Source organism: Ochotona curzoniae, unplaced genomic scaffold, assembly GCF_017591425.1.
Source record: "Ochotona curzoniae isolate NIBS_2020 unplaced genomic scaffold, NIBS_Ocur_1.0 scaffold_4506, whole genome shotgun sequence".
Classification (NCBI taxonomy): domain Eukaryota; kingdom Metazoa; phylum Chordata; class Mammalia; order Lagomorpha; family Ochotonidae; genus Ochotona; species Ochotona curzoniae.
Genome location: NW_024467119.1, coordinates 78828101 through 78848016, shown reverse-complemented (window position 1 = coordinate 78848016; position 19916 = coordinate 78828101). Strand labels below are relative to the sequence as shown.

The 19916-nt window shown below is 37.4% G+C and overlaps 1 protein-coding gene across 7 annotated transcripts in view; it reads left to right on the top strand.

Annotated features, from left to right (window-relative positions):
- FBXW7 (F-box and WD repeat domain containing 7) overlaps positions 1-19452 on the top strand; it is a 197550-nt gene extending 178098 nt beyond the window's left edge. For all 7 annotated transcript variants that reach the window (XM_040966610.1, XM_040966611.1, XM_040966607.1 and 4 more), the window contains 8 exons: positions 3667-3801; positions 8644-8767; positions 10200-10336; positions 11216-11329; positions 12469-12650; positions 14494-14719; positions 16272-16482; positions 17498-19452. In XM_040966610.1, coding sequence (XP_040822544.1) covers positions 3667-3801; positions 8644-8767; positions 10200-10336; positions 11216-11329; positions 12469-12650; positions 14494-14719; positions 16272-16482; positions 17498-17766 — 1398 coding nt within the window. In that variant the 3' untranslated portion in view covers positions 17767-19452. The remainder of the gene's footprint in view (positions 1-3666; positions 3802-8643; positions 8768-10199; positions 10337-11215; positions 11330-12468; positions 12651-14493; positions 14720-16271; positions 16483-17497) is intronic.
- Positions 19453-19916: the final 464 nt, after the last annotated feature.

The window sequence follows — 19916 nt, the reverse complement described above, 5'->3', positions numbered from 1 at the left end:
AAGTGATGGGAAATGGTTTTTTGCCGTATGAAAGTTAGCTGCAGTAGCACTCAGCATCATGAAGTACAACATTTGGTTAGGATGCAAAGGAACACCCGTCTCACTGTACCACAGGTTCTTAAGCACTGGTTTTGAACTGCTTATTTAAAACATCAAATGTCTTCCGCTCCATCTTGACCACTGAATTGAGCTCTCTACTCCTGGCTTTGGATCTGGGACGCAACTGCAAATAAAACACATAAAAATCTCTTTTATGGAACTTATATTCTAGTTAGGACAAAATGGAATGGAAAGGTTGGAACTGGTTGGCAATTTTGGAAATGTTGTCCAGAGGCCCACTTTGAGGCGTCACTGCTGCCTATGTCAGCAGGATCTCATGGGCATTTGCTCATATGCAGGCTGCTCCACGTGGGCCTTAGCACCCACAAAGGGGACCTGAATGAAGCTCTGGCTTGGCCTGACGCACAGCTGACTGTTGCAGCTGTCGGGGGAGTAAACCATGGATGGAGGATTTCTGTAACTCTGACTTTCAACGTAGATAAATCATCCTTTTTTAAAAAAAATAAGTTGAAATAAGAAATAAATATTGGTCAAGAAAATATCTTAGGGAAGGTACTAATAATAAAACAGAAAGCCATGTGGGTATTTAGGGAAAGAATGTTCCAGGGAACAAGTGAAAATACTCTTGAAGAAGAGCTTCCCTAGAGTGTTGAGGCACAGAAAAACAGTGTGAGAAAGAAAAAAGGTGAGAAGAAATTAAAATCCTGTAGGCCAATCTGAGGGCTTTGGTTTTCATTTTAGCTGAAATAGGAAGCTACCAGAAGATCTGGACTTTTAACAGTATCACTGAGAGAGTAGAATGATGATGGCTAAGGTAAGAAGCTGAGAAACCAGAGAACAAGGTTATGGGAAAGTCGAGGTGACAGGTTCTGGAAGCTTAGAGCAGTGTAGTAATGATCAGAGGCTGATGTCTTTTGAAGTTGGAGGCTATAAAACACAGGGGAGAGCCATCTGGTAGGGAGAGAGTGGAGCTAGGAACACCTCCCGAGTTGTCCCTCCAGCAAATAGAAGAATATAGTTGCATCTTATGGAAACAGGGAAGGCTATGGAAGGGAAGATTGGAGGGAAAGATTATGGACATGTTTCTCTTGCATCTGTAAGAATAAATATTGAGGGGGCAATTTTATATACAGAGTTGGATTTCAGGGCAGAAATCCATGCTGGAGCAGGAAAGGGTATTCTGATGGTCCAGGCCTTCACTTAGGAGACACAGTTTTCAATTAGACTGTTCAATAGGTGTGATCAAGGGAAATAGATTTTTTTTTCTGTGTAATTACAGTTTATGGTACTCATCTTTGTCCGTAATCATCTTCTCAGTATCACAGAGTAACAACTGTGTCATTTAAATTGAAATGTACTTCTGATTTGACTTTTGTTAAATGTTTTTTAAAACAAAAGAAAAATATTGCTAAATATTGTTGGAGACATTTTACTGTGTAGTAATAGTTTTGTTGTGACTTTGTCTTAAATATCTAGACATTTGCAACAGTGTTTTAGGCATTTACAAAATATCTGAATTGATTATTTATCTTCTGTTTTGGCTTCTTTTCTAAAGATTTTATATTCTGACTTCCAAAAGCTTTGATAAAAGGTATTTCACATCTGTTAGTGGATATTTGCCATATATATATACATATATATATAATATGCCATGTATTGATATATATTATGTATAAATATATATATTTTACATTTTCTCATTGTTCAAAGACAGTAGTAATCCATTAACTGAAAACAATAAGTACACATATAGTCAGTATCTTATAAGTAATTAATACGTGCACATATATGTAAGGAAATTATACATTGAAAGGTTTATCACTGTCTTTTTACTATAGAAATATGGGTTATCTTTTCATTCAAAAATGTGACCATTAACACTCTGGAAACTTTCTCAGCACATTTATATTAACATTCTGTTCCCAAATTCCTTACAAAGCTGCATTCTGAGTCAGCATAGTTTTTCTTTACCCAAGATGGACCTATTCTTGTATTGGTGTCCATGAATGCTCCTAGGATGGAGGTGGAGGGAGACTACCTATTACAGGAAATGGACCTCAAATCCTGTAAAAGATGTCAATTAATAAATTAGTTTCTGCTGTTTTTTGTTGAATTATCAGAAATGAGTGGCTGTTGTTCACGTTGTCCAAGAGATAAGCTGTGAATCAGTGCTTTAAGTTCTCTTTAGGAAACGGAACAGAATAGTCAAATTCCAAGCTATGTATGTAGACACATGCATTTGGATTTTTAATATCTATATATAATTTCTCACTCTGACCAAAAATGATACGAGATGATTATTGAGGGTGAATATTCCAAGTATGTGTATGTGTAAGCTAAAAGAAAAGGACTCGATGAAGCCAGTATTTTTCCTTTTCAGTGGTTAAATGGATTGTGTTATAAAAGTATGCCTATAAAACTGTATCACATAATACAATGTTAATAACAATTAAAAAAAAGAAAAAGAAAAGAAAAAAATAAAAGTAATGAAATACTATTGAAATGTTTAATAGGGTTTTTTAAAACCATGTGATAGAAGGAATGAAGCTTTTTTTTTTGTCCTCTGCACCAAAGGGGTAAATGCTTTTAAAAATATTTACAAATATTATATATGTCACATGTTAAAAAAAATCTGAGTTGTTTGAAAAGGAAATGAAATGTCAAAATGCATATGTTTGTAGCTCCCAAAACTCAAATCTATTATTCTCTATTTACCCACATTCAAATTGGACATGTTTTAAAGAGCTGCTTAGATCAGCATAGATTTGCAGAAATGGAAGCCTGTTCATGAATGTTCTCTCACTTAAGTAGAAACAATATGAGATTCTTAAATGTTTTGTGTAATTATTATGAGACTGATATTTTGCTTGTTTTAGGGTTTCTTTGGCTTGATACACAGGTGTTCTTCATTGGAAAAAAATAATTTATTGTTAATCCCCTAGATATCTTTAGAGGAATGTATATTTTTGAAAGATAATTATACGTTTTTGGTTTTCTATAGTGAAGCACTTCTTTCCCTCTCTGGCTTTTTGTTCAGATTGTCATTTTACTACTCAGCTTCTGTATTTTATTACTTTTTATTTATCTGAAAATAGTTTCATAGAATAGATCAAAAATCTTTTAATTATTGGAAGGCACTTCTCAAATGTTCAACATATACAATTATTTTTTATCTAAATGATTCTAATGTTCTGTTAGATAGCTGTCTTACTAAACCTGTCAAATTTTACATAATTAACTGGAAAGAATGTAGAGAAAGGAAAATCACAAACCAGAATTCCAGCAGGGAGTAACACAAGTTGAAGGTTCTCAAATAAAATTTCAGTTTCTTGATAAATGTCTTGAGTGGCAAATGAACATATAACTATTATAGTCACGTAATAAAAAATACTTTCTGTGTCCAAACCATTGTTTCTCAGAAGTTTTGACAAGAAAAAATAGTAAATTTGGTAAGACTCTAGTGACTTCTATAGAGAAAATGTTACTATACACAGCTACCTTGTATATAATTCTTGTTCGAGTTGGAGTACGTGTGGGTGTGGGTTTTCGTTTATGAGTTTATAATTCGGAACACTTGTTAAACCTCATGTTTTAATGATTTGATAGAGCTGGAGCGGGCCAGAGAAATTGCTTGCATTGGATGAACTCATTGATAGTTGCGAGCCGACACAAGTAAAGCATATGATGCAAGTGATAGAACCCCAGTTTCAACGAGACTTCATTTCGTTGCTCCCTAAAGAGGTAAGGAGTGTCAGCTGTATTCTTCATGGGGCGCTCTTGCATATATATCTCATGAGCTACCACCTTTACACATTGTCATGCTAATTATGGTATTTAGTGTTGTCAATTTAACACTCTTAATTAGTGGTGAAGAGGCCTGTGAATTGCTATAATCTACCATGACTTAATAATGTCATTGTCAAATTGAAGTACGCTTATGGACTGTGCAGCTTCTTCACACTGCTTGAATAAGTGATATATCTGAGAATAACTATTGAGTTTCATTATTTTGATTATATCTTCACAGGTTACTTGTAACCTAACCTTTAGTTGTCTTGATATGCTCAGTATAGTAGATTTTAGAAAAAATTCTAATGAAGGCAGTAGTACTTTTTACCTTACTTTGTTTATCCTAAATCCCTTCAAGACCAAAAATCTTTTTTGAAAATTTACTGATTTATTTGAAACGTAGGGTTTCAGAGAGAGAGAGAGGTCTGTCCACTGATTAACACCCCAAAAGGCTGAAATGGCTAGAGCTGCACTGGTCCTAAGCAAGGAGGCAGGAGCTTCTTTCCGGTCCTCCCACATGCTGCAAGGGGCCAGGCACTCAGGCTGTCCTTCCCTGTTCTCTCAGGTGTATTAGCAGAGAGCTGGATCAAAAGTGGAGCAGTCAGCACTCAAACCAACTCCCAACACTTTAGAGCTTTTTTCTATCCATTTGTATGTTTAGGCAAACCAACACTAATTTTTCTTATGGACTGATTAAGGAAGTATAAACATTCTTGATTATATAAATAAGGGTCAGTTTAAATTTTATACTCTCATTATTAACGACCACATAGCTTCATTTTTTTCAATGAACGTTAATAATTTAATGAGCAGTGTTGACAAGTTAGGGACAAGCGGATTAAGTCAGTTTACACCACTGACTCCAAGCTGCTTTGCTTCCAATCTGGCTTCCTGCTGCTTTGGCTGGGAATCAGTAGAAGATGACCCAAGTGCTTAAATCCTGTCACCCAAATCAGAACTTGCATGGAGTTCCTGCCATTGGTCTGGCTTAGTCTTGGCTGTTTTGGGGCATCTGGGAAATGAACCAGTGGATGGAAAATTCTCTTTTTCTCTCTCTCTCTCCTTCCTTCCCTCCCTCCCTCTCTCTACCATTCAGGTAAAGCAATAAATAGATCTCTCTTTAAAAAAAAAAGAGTCCCCACGCCTTTTATTTTCAAATTATTTTACAGAATAGCGTTTTTGTTAAAATTCAGATGTTCTCATAGTCGCATTTATCTCCTTATTGCTACAGAATGATGAGGGTTTTTGTTTGTTTTGCTTTGCTTTGAGTTTCTGTAGTAACTTTTTCTATAGTAACACACAAGCACAATTTATAGTTAGAATGTGTACATATGTTGAAGAACCTAACAAAACTAAGCATAAATTATCAATAAAATAAAGATTTCCTTGGCTTAGTTGTTCTTTTAAAGATTGCTGGAAGAAAAGTGGTGACACATGACGGAATGAGTGCAATGGCTTAGCAGATCTGTATCTACATTTTCACTTTGTTTTCAACAATTAGGGGGATTAGTGTTAACTTAGTAAAGACTAAATACTATCACTATTTAAAATATTATTAGTTTCATGACGGAAAATGGAACACTTTTCTTAGAATTTCATTAAACAGATTTCAAAGCTTCTTACCAACATTTTCTTAATCTCAAAACCTTTGACAGAAATCTGACTAGTATCAAAAGGGAGGCTTGTCATAATAAGTAGCATTATCTTTCTTTTATAGTTAAATGTCCAGAAAATTATAGTGATCTACGGCAAAACTTAAAATTAGCATTAGAATCAGCCAACATTTTCTTTTTTCTGATCATTTTCTTCCCCCTTGATTAGTCCAGTCCATTCAACTCTAGCAATTCTGGGTGAGTGTTAGCCACCTTCTGCAGAATGGCAGCCTTTACGGATAGGTTATAGAGAAAGAAAAACGGCAACTCTCACTGAAAGTATGAACTTGGCAAGGAAAAGGTATGATTATCCAAAATAGATTTTCAGTGTAAGAGTTTCTGTCTGTTGAAGGCAGAATAGTCTTTCAGAAGAATTATTAATATAGGTTTGCCTTTAAGCCACATGAATAGAAAATCTTTTAGCTAGACCATTTGACTGGGCTACAAGATACGAGTCTCTGTAACTTTCTACTAGTGTTACAGAATGTGCAAGAAATCTGTTAGCCCTATAAAGAATCTGTCTTGGTCGATTCTGGCTGCTGTAAAAGGTACATGGCTTAAACAACACACATTTCTGTCTCACAGGCTGCCAGCATGATTAGGTTCTGGTGAGGGCCCCCACTTTTTTCTTTTTCTTTCTTTTTTTTTTGGTGGGTATGTAGACTGGCATCTTTTTGTTGTCATGTGAGGTGCAGAAAGAGGGCAAGAACATCCTCTGAGTTCTCCCTTAGGAGAGGCAGATTATTCCATGCATGAGCGCTCCACTTCTGTGACCCAGTGACCTCCCCCCAGAGATCCCACTTCCTAATTCTGTCACATCGAGGGTCAGGCTTTCAGTGTGCACATTTGAAGGGACCTGGATACTAGCTGCATTCCAGAGCCCTACATGATAAACCTAGATCGCCTGGAGGAATTAGTATACTTCCCCCAACAGTAGGAATCACGTAACCAATTTCTGTTCCCTTTTTCTGCTTGGCAGTTTAATTCATAAACCATTGTTGTGAACATTTTGTGTTCTATGTTTTCCCTGGTTTAAATCTTCTGATTTATATGCCTCCTGGTTCTGACATTTTTATTCATGCTTTTCTGTTTTGCTTTGTGTATGTTCTGCATTACCTATGTGAAAATGTCTCGAAGGAAATAGACAAACATCTGACAATTTCATGGTTAAGTTAGGGCTTTTGCTACTTTAAAGGAAAATGTACCATATGTGGTGCTAGCCCTTGAACTTTCTTGAGAACCTGAATGTTTCTTCACCTTTCTCTCTAATGCATGTGGAAATTGGATTAGATGACCTCTTAGCCATTATTAAGGAAGCGAATTTTACTTGCTGAATATGGGTTGTTCTTTGGAAACCCAAGCTGTACTAGATTTGTTATTTTCTAACATGTAGTATCAATTACTTGATTTCTAAATCAGTCAGATAACCACAGAAAGATGTTTTTTAATATCACTTTTCTCCAATATGAGGTATTATCTAGCATCTCTTTCACAATTATCTTTTGTAGCTGATCATTTCTACATTAACTTATAATTCCATAGAAATTAATCATGACTGTGTTGCATTCCTATTATTTTGACCATATAAACTCGCATAGGCTTTGGTTGACAGCTAATTTCATAATTAACTAACTTATGGAGTATCCATTAAAAAGTATAGTATTGAGAGAAAGGTATATCTGTTCATTCATACGTACTAACATATTTATATGGATACATATCCTTGGGTTATTGATATAGTTAGGCCTTTCTATTTTAAGTGTCTGCATTTCTCTGCATAATACCAAGTGCTTTTTTTTCTGATAGTGAGAAGGTAATTATTTTACAGGAAGTTTTTCTGTATCACTCATCAGTGTTAGTATTAAAGTGAATACCAGCTAATTGGAGTACTCTGTATTTAGAATGTAGTCAGTGAATATACGGTTGATGTTGAACTCCATACATAGTCATTGGGAAGCAGCAGTCTATACCATGTAATTCCTACTTAGCAGCCAAAAACAGCTCAAATTGTGCTTTCGCTTCCCACATGACACTTGCCCCTTGAAATGATCATTTGTTTTAATCCATGTCTAACTTAATTTCTCTGATTAAATGAGCTGTTGTCCAAATGTTGTTAATTGAGTTCATAGGTAACGTGTGACACACCTGAGTAAGCATTTTCACAGGCTGCCATTCCTCTTCTGTTTGTTGATTTAAATTGACTTTATGCACATACAAAGATACTATAAATAAAAGTTTTTAATTAATGCCATATCAAAGGGCTGGCAAAAAGCCTACAGCTTTGTGTGACCCATCAAGAAAATCCCCATAAGCAGTATAAAGTACTTAGAACCCAATTATGCTGATATGTCTATGGAACAACTTAATAATTGTCCCCTTTTGTCATTTATAGTCAAGGGTGTAAATGTCCCAAAGATTCATCATTGTGATTATGAACCTTTCAAAGTGAAAATAATTATTAATTTAGATATCTACCTCTCAGAAATTATGTGAAATCATGCCACAGAGAATGTTTGGAATCTCTTTTCTTATCATTCAGGATATGAGACAAGTATTTAGATACTATTCGGTGAGTTTACCCTGTAGCAGGTAGAGAAAACAAATTTAAACAAGTAATCAAGTTTAAAAAAAAAAAAGTAGAGTTATTGAGTTGAAACTCCCAGAGAAGAAACAAGAACAGAGAGAAGTTAGTAGGTGTTCTTTGAAAAGAGTATAAGATTGAAAATGCTGGTATTGTAGAACAGCGGGCTAAGCTCCATTAGACACACCCATATCCCATTTCAGAAAGCTGCTTTGACTTCTGGCTGCTTTCCTTCCAATCCAGCATCCTTTCAGTGCAAGCTGAGTGACAGCCCAGGTGGGTTCCTGTGGCCACCCATGTGGGAGACCAGGCCAAATACGGCTCCTGGTTGGACGGTTGAGCCAGCAATGGAAGATACTCTCTCACTCTCTCATTCTCACTGTGCCTTTCAAATAAATAAATTTTTTAAAAAAATATTAAAAATACTATCTCATAACTTTGGTAATCATTAATATAGAATTACACTACACAAATATTTTATCCTGTGGATAATAATAATCTTATTATTTCTGTACTTCTTTTTAAATTATGGGTATACTATGCTTATCTTCTTTTCCGAAGCTGGCACTCTATGTGCTTTCATTCCTGGAACCCAAAGACCTGCTACAAGCGGCTCAGACTTGTCGCTACTGGAGAATTCTGGCCGAAGACAACCTTCTGTGGAGAGAGAAGTGCAAAGAAGAGGGTAAGAATGGGTCATCATGGATAGTCACCTAGTAAAGTTCGGCAGTGGACGAGAATCATTTAAAGGAAATCCAAAAATTATAATATCAATTAGATACCAAACTTCAGTGTTTTATTTGTGCCTTCCACAAATACTCATCGAATGCCTCTAGTGAGCTGGACTCTGTTCTTGTGTTGGTGGAGTCTTGGTGAGCTGCCGTTTTCTTCCTGTCATGGAGCTCCTGTTCTTGACACCTAGTTTTCAGATAGCCTCTCAATAGAGGAGAAAGCTTTGTGCATTTTAATTAAAGGGAGAACCTTTTTCTTTCCAGCAGATGTCTAGAAAAACACAAGACTTTACAAAAATGTGTAAAATATTATTTGCCTTAGAGAGATAATACTTGTGAGAAAGAATCAGAACATAGGTCGTAATGCAGGTAGCTCTGTGGGTGATCCTGCCCATCTCGGCCGTTACTGTCAAATACAGAAGGCTGATGTTTAGTTTGGCTTGATAAAGTCTTGAAGAGGGAAGTCCATGTACTTTGTTTCTAATCCTGGTTCTACCTGGTTCATGGCAAGGATTCATCAGTGAAACCTTCTTCTCAATTGTTCATATACACAAAGTACGATTAATCGCCCTGTTTTTCCTTTGGATCACAGAATTACTTTGTGGGTGTCTTCTTAAAAACTGCTCACATTGCCACACAAAATGTGCCATTTTAACCATTTCTGAGTGTGCAGTTGGGTGGTGTCGTGTGTGTGCGCATTGCTGTGCAGTGGTCTCCACCTGCGTCTGCCCTAGCTGAGATGCCATGCCTGCTCCATGTTCCTCCTCCCTTTACCCACTGTAGGTGAAACTGTAACGCATTTGTCTCCTTGTGAGTGGCTTAGTTAGCTCAGTTTGTCCTCGTGGTTCATCTACGACATGGGTCAGAATTTCCCTCTTTTTGTTAAAGCTGAATGATACACTGCTGTGTGTATAAGCCACATTTTGGTTACCCTTTCATCTGCCAATGCACACTTAGCTTATTTCTACCCTTTGACAGATAACGATACATCTGTCAATATGAATGCCAGCATCTGAGTCTCATTTAAATTCTTTCAGGTATATATCCAGAAGTGGAATAGCAAGGCCATGTGTTAATTCTGTGGTTTTTGTTTTGTTTTGTTTTAAGGAACTACCATGTGTTTTCTCATGACTGTATTATTTTCCATTCACAAAAGCAACAACATCAGTATTTCATTTTCTTTACATACTCATCAACATTTTCTGAGAAATAAAATAGTGAATGCAAGTATATGCCATATGTTATTTTTACGAATTGTAATAACAGTATTCAGTATTGGACAATGCATTTTAATGGTGTGAGCATTGAGGAAAATTGGAGACATTATAAAATGTAATTTTAACTATTGGTGAAATCAGTTATACTCTTGAACTTTTTAATATTTAGGGATTGATGAACCATTGCACATCAAGAGAAGAAAAGTAATAAAACCAGGTTTCATCCACAGTCCATGGAAAAGTGCATACATCAGACAACACAGAATTGACACCAACTGGAGGCGAGGAGAACTCAAATCTCCTAAGGTAACTGAAGCCATTCATCAGCATTAGCACCTAGAACACTCCCATTTCGGAACTTAACGTCTATCTCTTGTAGAAGGAAAACACTGTATTTAAAACTAACTAAAAGTGTAAGCAGCGCTATTTCTAATATTACTTAATTTCTCTACACTGATAACCAACTCTACTTGAACTTTTAAAAATGAGATGAACTGCATCCCTGCCTTATGCAAGTGAAAATATCTAAATATTCTGTTGAGTTTTAGTATATCCTACTGAAGATTCACTGCCTCCCTTTGACGTCATACTCCAAACATGATTTTTTTGAGAAGTGTCCCACATGTTTTTATTTTTAAATGGAAATGTACTTCTGGTACAATATTTAAAATATATGAAATTGTGAAAATGCTTAAATATTGTATTTTTACCACTGGAAAGAAGCAATTTGGGGGAAATATTGTCACGCTAATAATATGTATCATTATAGATTTTTTTGGCTTTAGATTAAAAAAGCTAATCATTTTTATTCCTATCTTTCTAGTTAGTAGGTGTTTCTTTTGTTCTTTTGTGTCAAAAATGCAGGAATTAGATGCATTTTCTTTTGGTTTAAGCAGAGTTGATGAATATAAGCTACATTTGTGTTTGAACCATCTTTATGAAGCCTTAATGAATAAAACCAATGGCTAACGTTTCAAGTATAAATAATACAATATGGAAATAACAAAATGTTAAGTTCTGGATTCATCCACCAGAAGGGATGATGCTCTGTATTCCATGTCCATTTTAATTCTACAATAGACTAGATCATTTTTCCTGTTTGCAGCTTCCTTTTTCCTTTCACCAGTATCTTAAAGAACATAACCACCTAATAGAGTATTTATGATCTATACGTTTATCTTACAGGTGCTGAAAGGACACGATGACCATGTGATCACATGCTTACAGTTTTGTGGTAACCGAATAGTTAGTGGTTCTGATGACAACACGTTGAAAGTTTGGTCAGCAGTCACAGGCAAGGTAAGCTGACTCCTTACTGCATGTCACGAAGTCACTGTTGTAAGGTGCAAATGATAAAAGGAACGCAAGGATTCGTTTTTGATTCTTACTTGTTTTAATAACAGGTATCAAAGATTCTAACTTAGCTCTTCTCACCCCACCCATATTTATGAAGTGATGTTGGCATGACTTGCATGGCAGTGTTTTTTATGACTATTTTAAAGGTTTTTAGATGTGCTTTGTCTGTTGGCTCAGTTTTTTTTCCTCCTTTGCTAACACTCTTAAGTTATACATCACTACTTCCAATGTTTTTCAAAGGTATAATTGAAGGATATTTACTTTTACTTTTTCTTCAATAACTGCCTTGTTGACGAGCTTCCTGTTGCTTAGAAGTAAATCATGTTAATTTAAACTTACCTGAAACTGTTGTGAGATGGGAGTTAAGCAGACTAGGCACTAAAAATGAATTTGAAAATAAAGCTTACTGTTTGGTTGTATACAGTATCATGCCCTAATGATTCTCTAGTGAATGTTACCATGAATTAAGTAATTGGCCAGCTAAAAAATAGTAACAGACAGAAAGAATAAAAATGCTTGTCTTCACCATGTTGCTTCTTGGACTAGACTCTTATAAATATTCCAAGTCAGATGCTTAAATGTTTAACAGCAGCCTCATATTTCCATGGTGTAATATTAGTTTTGGACTTATTTCAGAGCCTTAATGTATGTCTTTACTTGTCTAGAAGTAGCTTGGCTGGCTCCTAACTATTGCCTTGGGGCAGATTCAGATGAAATGTGGTATGTGGCCACACCCAACACTGTTGGCATTCTATCATTGACTATTTCCATGAAAGAACCAAGTTGCAGTTGTAGTGTTATTTCACCCAAGGCCGGGCTGGAACTGTTGACTTTCACATCGTGTGTTTGGTTTCTGTCGTATCATAAGTTGCATGTGTTTGTCTCCTACATATTTGTTCATGGGTGTGTGTGAGGATGTAATGCTAGCAAATAAAGCAGTAAATTGAGTCATAAAAAATATTTTCTGATGAATCAGACAGGTTGAAGAAATAACTTTACTGCAAATTTTAATGAGCTGTTAAAATGGTATTTAAGTCAGTTTCCTTTCTACCCCAAAGTAATCATCTCAAGTATTTTTCCAGTGTTTGAGAACATTAGTGGGCCATACAGGTGGAGTGTGGTCATCACAAATGAGGGACAACATCATCATCAGTGGATCTACGGATAGGACCCTCAAAGTATGGAACGCAGAGACTGGAGAATGTATCCACACCTTATATGGGCATACGTCCACTGTGCGTTGTATGCATCTGCATGAAAAACGGTAAGGGAGCTACCATCACAGCTCGGACTTTTTCCTCTCTGTTACTTTAGAGTTTTTGGCCTCTCTGTGCAACTGCTGAGATATGGTAATGTACTCCTAAGTTAGACTTTATTAGGCTTCACATGTTTCTATACCAGGAAAGCCAGTGGGGTATTGACTTTAAATCGGAAGATTGCCGTCCAACTTGTTTTCTTGTTTAATAGTGTTTTGGGCTTCCTCCCTGAAACTCTCCATTCTGTAATCCTTATTTTTCTATTTGATGACTCACTGTCTCCAAAGCCAAGTCATTTTCTCCCTCTCTGTTTCTTAATACTCATTTCAGCAAGTAGAACAAATGCATCATTGAGCCTTCCAGCTTGTGAGTCTTTGTCATTACACATCCACCTCTACTCTAGATCAGATCTCCTAACTGTAGGCCAAAGCTGAGACATGTAGATTCCAATGTATTTTCCCATTACCTGTTACCCAAATGTTTACATACTCTATAGCTAACAGGAAATCCTCCTGTAATTATGGTTGCATGACTGCTCTGTTCTTTGGGAGCCCTCTCTCACCTCCTGATCTAAGGAAGGAATCCTCAATCCACTTTTCAAAACAGCTTCAGCCAAACCATGCCACCTACCTTTTCCTTCTTACTATCTTTGCTGTTTAGCTATTATGTCCTCCTGCAAAGCCCTTCTTGTTAAAATCTTGATTGTCTTTCTGTTGACAGATCTTTGTTGTATACCTGTTTTAAAAATGTAATTTCTACTTCGTTCATCCAAATGCGTGTCATTGAAGAGTCCTTCCATTGAATCTGCTACCGACTTTATCTCTGTCCGTTTCTTTATTAAGAACCATTCCAACAAGCAGATTTCACACATGAATTATAATACAGGCAGAAGAGTACTTTCTCAGTTGTAATTTGAGTCTACTTTGAGCATTGGGCTCTACCACCAAAATTTGGAGGATGAGCCTCAAGCAGTTCTGTGTTTCAGCTCCCGTTATGTTCTGACTTAAATCTCTCAGCATTTCAATTTTCTACTCTTTCAAGCATGGAAACTGCAGCATTTCTTAAAGAATGACCAGAGCTTTAAGCTTTGATTTGTAATCCAAAAATGATTATAAGGATCTGTGTCACTCTGCTTTTCTTCACAGAAGTATATTAATACTTTAATAATTTGGTTCAAAATTTTAAGGTGCTTCATGACCTGTGTGTATTAATGTCCCCTGACCCAATAAATATTTAAATATTTAAACAGTATAGCTGTAAACAATCTTCTTGAGTACATGTCCCCAACTTGTTAATTTTACCATAGTATGAATAAAGCATGTATCTGTCCCTGTTTAAACTGTAGATTCTGATTTGTTTTAGTGATTAATCTTTATTGAATTTTTACCTAATCACACAGTTAATGTGAGTTCATAATTGAAATTTTGCGAAATGACAGCATAATGAAGAAAACATAAACTGTTCAAAATGATACCAGCTAGAATTTTCCCACATACATATTAAATTCCCACCTTGCCATTTTATTGGTAACATCAAGATCTTCCTGTATATAGTTAGACTACCTTCTTACACAATAGAAACTTTGTTCTACAGACCTTGAGCTACTGGTCCCAAGCAAGGTCAGGGGTCAAGGAACCTGGCAGACGGGATTCTAGGCTTCCCAACTTTCCACACTTCCCACACCCAGCAGAGCAACTCAGTATCATATGTTTCTACGAAAAGGTTTTACATAGGATTAAGAAAGGAAAAAACTAGTTGAAAAGCCTCTGGCTTCATCCAGCATGTTTGTCCCATCGTTAAAAAGTTCTAATATTTTGTTTCTCTGTTTTCTGTCCTCCTCCCCGGCTGCAGTGTTGTTAGCGGTTCTCGAGACGCAACTCTTAGGGTTTGGGATATTGAGACAGGCCAGTGTTTACATGTTCTCATGGGTCATGTCGCAGCAGTCCGCTGTGTTCAGTACGATGGCAGAAGGGTTGTTAGTGGAGCCTATGATTTCATGGTGAAGGTGTGGGATCCGGAGACTGAGACCTGTCTACACACGCTGCAGGGGCACACGAACAGAGTCTATTCATTACAGGTAAGAGGTCTTACCCCTCTCGTCACTGCGCTCGTGAATCCTAACATGCTTTCACCCAGATCAGCTCCGGTCCAGTCCAAAACATGAATCAGACTAATCTGCTGTTTATCTTTACATTAAAGTGGGGATAATCAAAACATAAATTTTTAAGAAATACTTAAATCGTTGAGTGGCTTCAATTTTCTGTGATCCATTTTCCCTGTAAAAGACAAATATTTGTCTTAGAACCTGAGATCTGGTAGCTCAAAGTTTTGTTATATTAATTAATGATTAGATAGTCTCATAGGAGAATCACCTGGGTTTTAATAAACTCCTTAGCAGAGGATTAATTTGGCCAAATGCTGCCCCTTTGCCTTAATAGCTATAAGTTGATGGACCATGTAATTGTGATTCAGTCCCCGTTTCAAGTGCCGGTGGAGCCTTCCTGCACGGAGCTGTTCTGCAGTGCCAAGCCCCTGATGATGGTCACAAGGAAGCCACTTCCACTAAGCTGACCTTGTCTGTGTCCATTGGAACCTGGTAGCTTTGAATGAGGTGTCATTTTTCAAAATATCAACTAGACTAATAGCAAGGTTAGAAAGTGGGACTTGTTCATTCCCTGAAAGATAGCACTTTCAGTTTAAATATTTCCTATCACTTAACATAGCTTATTTACAAATTACTGCCTGTGAATGGTCAGAAAATGCATGTATAACTACAGCACTGACATTTTTATTCTTAGGATATTTGTTTCCTGATTGGTGGGATACTGTCCGTCCCATGCAATATTGATAAAGATTGTTAAATTACAGAGTGATGAATTAGAAGAGGAGGAATTGCAGCTGTTTTATGTTTCATAACATACTTAAACCTTAATGAACATACAATTTTCAACCACATTTCTGTGTGTGTGTGTGTGTGTGTGTGTGTGTGTGTGTGTGTGTGTGTGTGTGCGTGCTTTTGATGTAGCCACAAAGCTATGAGAACAGCTCTGTAGCTTACTTTTGTTACCAAAATGCCACTTTTTAAAATTTGGATGTAATTATTTTTTGGCATATTTCCTAATGAGCATGAGGTTTTTGTAAATGGTAAATGGAACTTTTATTTGCCACGCTGTTTTTAATGGCACTTTCTCTGTGCACCAGGAGAGCTTTTTCTATTCTTTTCCATGCCTTCAGTGCTGAGAAGCACCCACTTTTATCACAAGCTCTCTCATTAGTTTCCACTTCCTATGAGCAAGGTAAACCTAAAATGACAATCTCTCTGAATCATCCGTAGTGTATCTGTGTAGCTATAAGTGGGACCAGATGATCCCAAAATATTTTGGTCACATTAAGTGTTTTGTTTTCTTCTTATTTCAGCAACTAGGTTGAAGCCACTGGGCCTTAAAAAGGCGTTTCTGATAGAAAGGTTTGAAAACACTCTATGAGTGCGTAATGAAAAGCACATTGTCTTAGTTGCCACTGTATCCTCATTGTGTTCATGGCATTAACAGACTTCTGTTAAGAATAGGGTCCTTTACTGATCCGAGGAGTCTGCAAGCTTCTATGCTAACAGCCCATATCTGTTGTAGTTTGACGGAATCCACGTGGTGAGTGGATCTCTGGATACATCCATCCGAGTTTGGGACGTGGAGACCGGGAACTGCATTCACACGCTAACAGGGCACCAGTCGCTAACCAGTGGGATGGAACTCAAAGACAATATCCTCGTCTCTGGGAATGCAGATTCTACAGTCAAAATCTGGGATATCAAAACAGGACAGTGTTTACAAACATTGCAAGGTAAGAATTGACTGCCTGTCCTTAGTTATGTTAATTAAACATGAGATCATTCTCCAGACAAATAGAGCTTCAGCATCCTGGAGAACTAACCTCCTACTCGCCGCACGTTCCCAAGAAGAGTGTGAGCCTTTTCACTCTGACTTACCCAAACACATGCTGTAAGTTGTGTTTTGAATATAAAAATCTAACACGTCCTCAATGAATGTTCTGTTGACTTTGTCTGAGTTATGCAACAGTGAGATGAAAATCCTGCTGTCTCAGAGAAACAATATATTCACAGTACCTGGAGTGGTGCTCATTTTGTATCTGACTTTTAAAAGGCTACTTTGTTGGACAGAGTAAAGCATCTACGATAGAACCTTGCTTTGGCCTCTGTTTAGCTACTCACTTATCTGGGTTGGAAAAGGCTAATGGTGCCTGCTAAAATAGACAAGGAAAACATGAAAATCTATGCTATTAGATAGGGTACAAGAATGTTGGCCTTCGTAATTAACTTTTTCGTTAACCATGCTCCTTGAACTAATATATTTTCTGGGAGCGTAGCCGGTGGGTTTGCCTCATGCCAGTTTTTTCCTTCACTGAATTGTGTCTTTCTCCAAGAGTGAGGTTTAGTGTCCATTCATTCAGCTTTTACCTTCAGTCAGTTCGGAGTGACGGGGAAGGAGGTCCTGTCTGCCCCCTTGTCCATCAGTGGCATGTATGGAGCTGTATGGCCCATATCCTGGACAGGGAAAGCTCTCATTGAATCAACCAGAAAATTAAATGTGTGCCTGGTAGCTGACCAAGCTTCCTGGAAGACAAAACTCTTGAAAGTTAAGCCTTCAGTTATAAATAGCTACCAGATTTTCTTACATCCATGCTGATCCTAAAATACTCAGAACAAAGTTTCTAAATATGCAGCATTTTAGATGTTGCATTTACTGTGTTTTCTAATGTAGCCGTCTGCCGATGACAGTGTCACTAACCCACGCATGCTTTCTAACCAGTCCTTAAATCCCTTGTGGTTTTTGCCTAGGTCCCAACAAGCATCAGAGCGCTGTGACCTGTTTACAGTTCAACAAGAACTTTGTAATTACCAGCTCAGATGACGGAACTGTAAAACTATGGGACTTGAAAACGGGTGAATTTATTCGCAACCTTGTCACATTGGAGAGTGGGGGGAGCGGGGGAGTTGTGTGGCGGATCCGAGCCTCCAACACCAAACTGGTGTGCGCAGTCGGGAGTCGGAATGGGACAGAGGAGACCAAGCTGCTGGTGCTGGACTTTGACGTGGACATGAAATGAAGAACAAGAAAGATGAATTTGTCCAAATGTGTAGACAATATACTCCCTACCCTTCCCCCCTGGAAAAAAAAAAAAGAAGAAGAAAGAAGAAATGAAAAAAAGAAAAAAAAAATCCCTTGTTCTCAGTGGTGCAGGATGTTGGCTTGGGACAACAGATTGGCAAGACCTACAGACAAAGACGGTGAAGAGGAAGGGACAAGGCGTGAGTAATGAGAGCCGCCTGCTGTGTCAGCGTGGACACGCGTCACTCTGGACTGAGGGCAGCTTTGCGAATGAGACCTTCTAAATCAAACCAGGTGCAATTATTTCTTTATTTTCTTCTCCAGTGGTCCTTGGGCAGTGTGACTGCTGAAACATCATCGCTGATCCCGCTGGCCTGTTCTTTTACCACTGACAGCTAGGAAAGGAGCTGCAATAACATCCGAATGAATGAGTACTGGTTGACTTTCTAATTAGAGAGCATCTGCAACAAAAAGGAATTTTTCTGGAGTGGAAAAGCTTAAAAAAAAAAAAAAGGAAAAAATTACTGTGAATTTTTTTTTGTACAGTTATCATGAAAAGCTCTTTTTTTTTTTTTTTTTTTTTTTTGCCAACCATTGCCAATGTCAATCAATCACAGTATTAGCCTCTGTTCCTCTCTTTCCTATTGCTTCCATATACACTCTTCGATTCCTGTGTTGCTCAAAGGTGGCAAGTTGTCCTGGGTTCTGTGAGTCCCGAGTTGGATTGAATTCTGGATGCTGGTGCTAGAAGTAGGTCTTCAAATATGGGATTGTTGTCCCGCCCCTGTACTGTACTCCCAGTGGCCAAACTTATTTATGCTGCTAAATGAAAGAAAGAAAAAAAAAAAAGAAGAAGAAGCAAATTATTTTTTTTTATTTTTTTTCTGCTGTGACGTTTTAGTCCCAGACTGAATTCCAAATTTGCTCTAGTTTGGTTACAGAAAAAAAAAAAAAAGACTTTTTTGCCGCTGAAACTTGAACCATCTGTGCCTCTAAGAGGCTGAGAATGGAAGAGTTTCAGATAATAAAGAGTGAAGTTTGCCTGCAAGTAAAGAATTGAGAGTGTGTGCAAAGCTTATTTTCTTTTATCCGGGCAAAAATTACACATTCCTTGGGACAGAGCTGTTACCGCCTGTTCTGTGGGGAAATTTTTCTTTTTGAGGGCTGTGGTGAATGGATGAACGTACAAAGTAAAACTGACAAAAAATATTTTAAAAATATATAAAACACAAAATGAAAATAAAGTTGCTGGTCAGTCTTAGCGTTTTACAGTATTTGGGAAAACAACTGTTACAGTTTTGTTGCTCTGTATAACTGACAAAGCAGAAACGACTCCGTTTTTGTAGTAAGGGCGTCACATGCAAACATGAGAAATGAATGAAAAAGTCGGATGGTTTGCCTCATTCTCCAAGAGCCACAACTCAAGCTGAACTGTGAAAGTGGTTTAACACTGTATCTTAGGCGATCTTTTTTTTTCCCTCCTCCTGTTTATTTTTTGTTTTGTTTTGTTTTATTTATAGTCTGATTTAAAACAATCAGATTCAAGCTGGTTAATTTTAGTTATGTAACAACCTGACATGATGGAGGAGAACGACCTTTAAAGGGATTGTGTCTATGGTTTGATTCACTTAGAAATTTTATTTTCTTATAACTTAAGTGCAATAAAATGTGTTTTTTCATGTTAGTCTGCCTGTTTCTTCCACGGAGGTCATGGTCCCCTCTGAAATGTCCCAAGATTTGTCTCGGTTAAGAGAGTAAAGCCACGGTTTCCTTGCATGGTTTCCCTGTACAGTGACGTAAGGAATCAACATTTTGGACCCCACTGGACACAGCCAAAGCAAGAAATAAAAGACAGCCACAGCAGATCTCACCTCCTGAGAAGAATCAGAAAGTACAAAATTTCTGTGATAATAACAGCCAGAAGGGGGGATGCATTTACCGAGCTCTTTTTAGAGTGCTGACTGCATAGCGTGTGTTTACCAGGCATTTTACCTCTAACTCCCGCAGCCCCTTACAAGTAGGTAGCGGGGTCTTCATTCTAGAGATGAATAAAAATGACTTGTTGGGTAATTTGTGAACCCGGTGACAATCAGATAATTCAGATTCCAACCCATGTTTCCAGAACCTGTGTCCATAGTATCTGTGAAG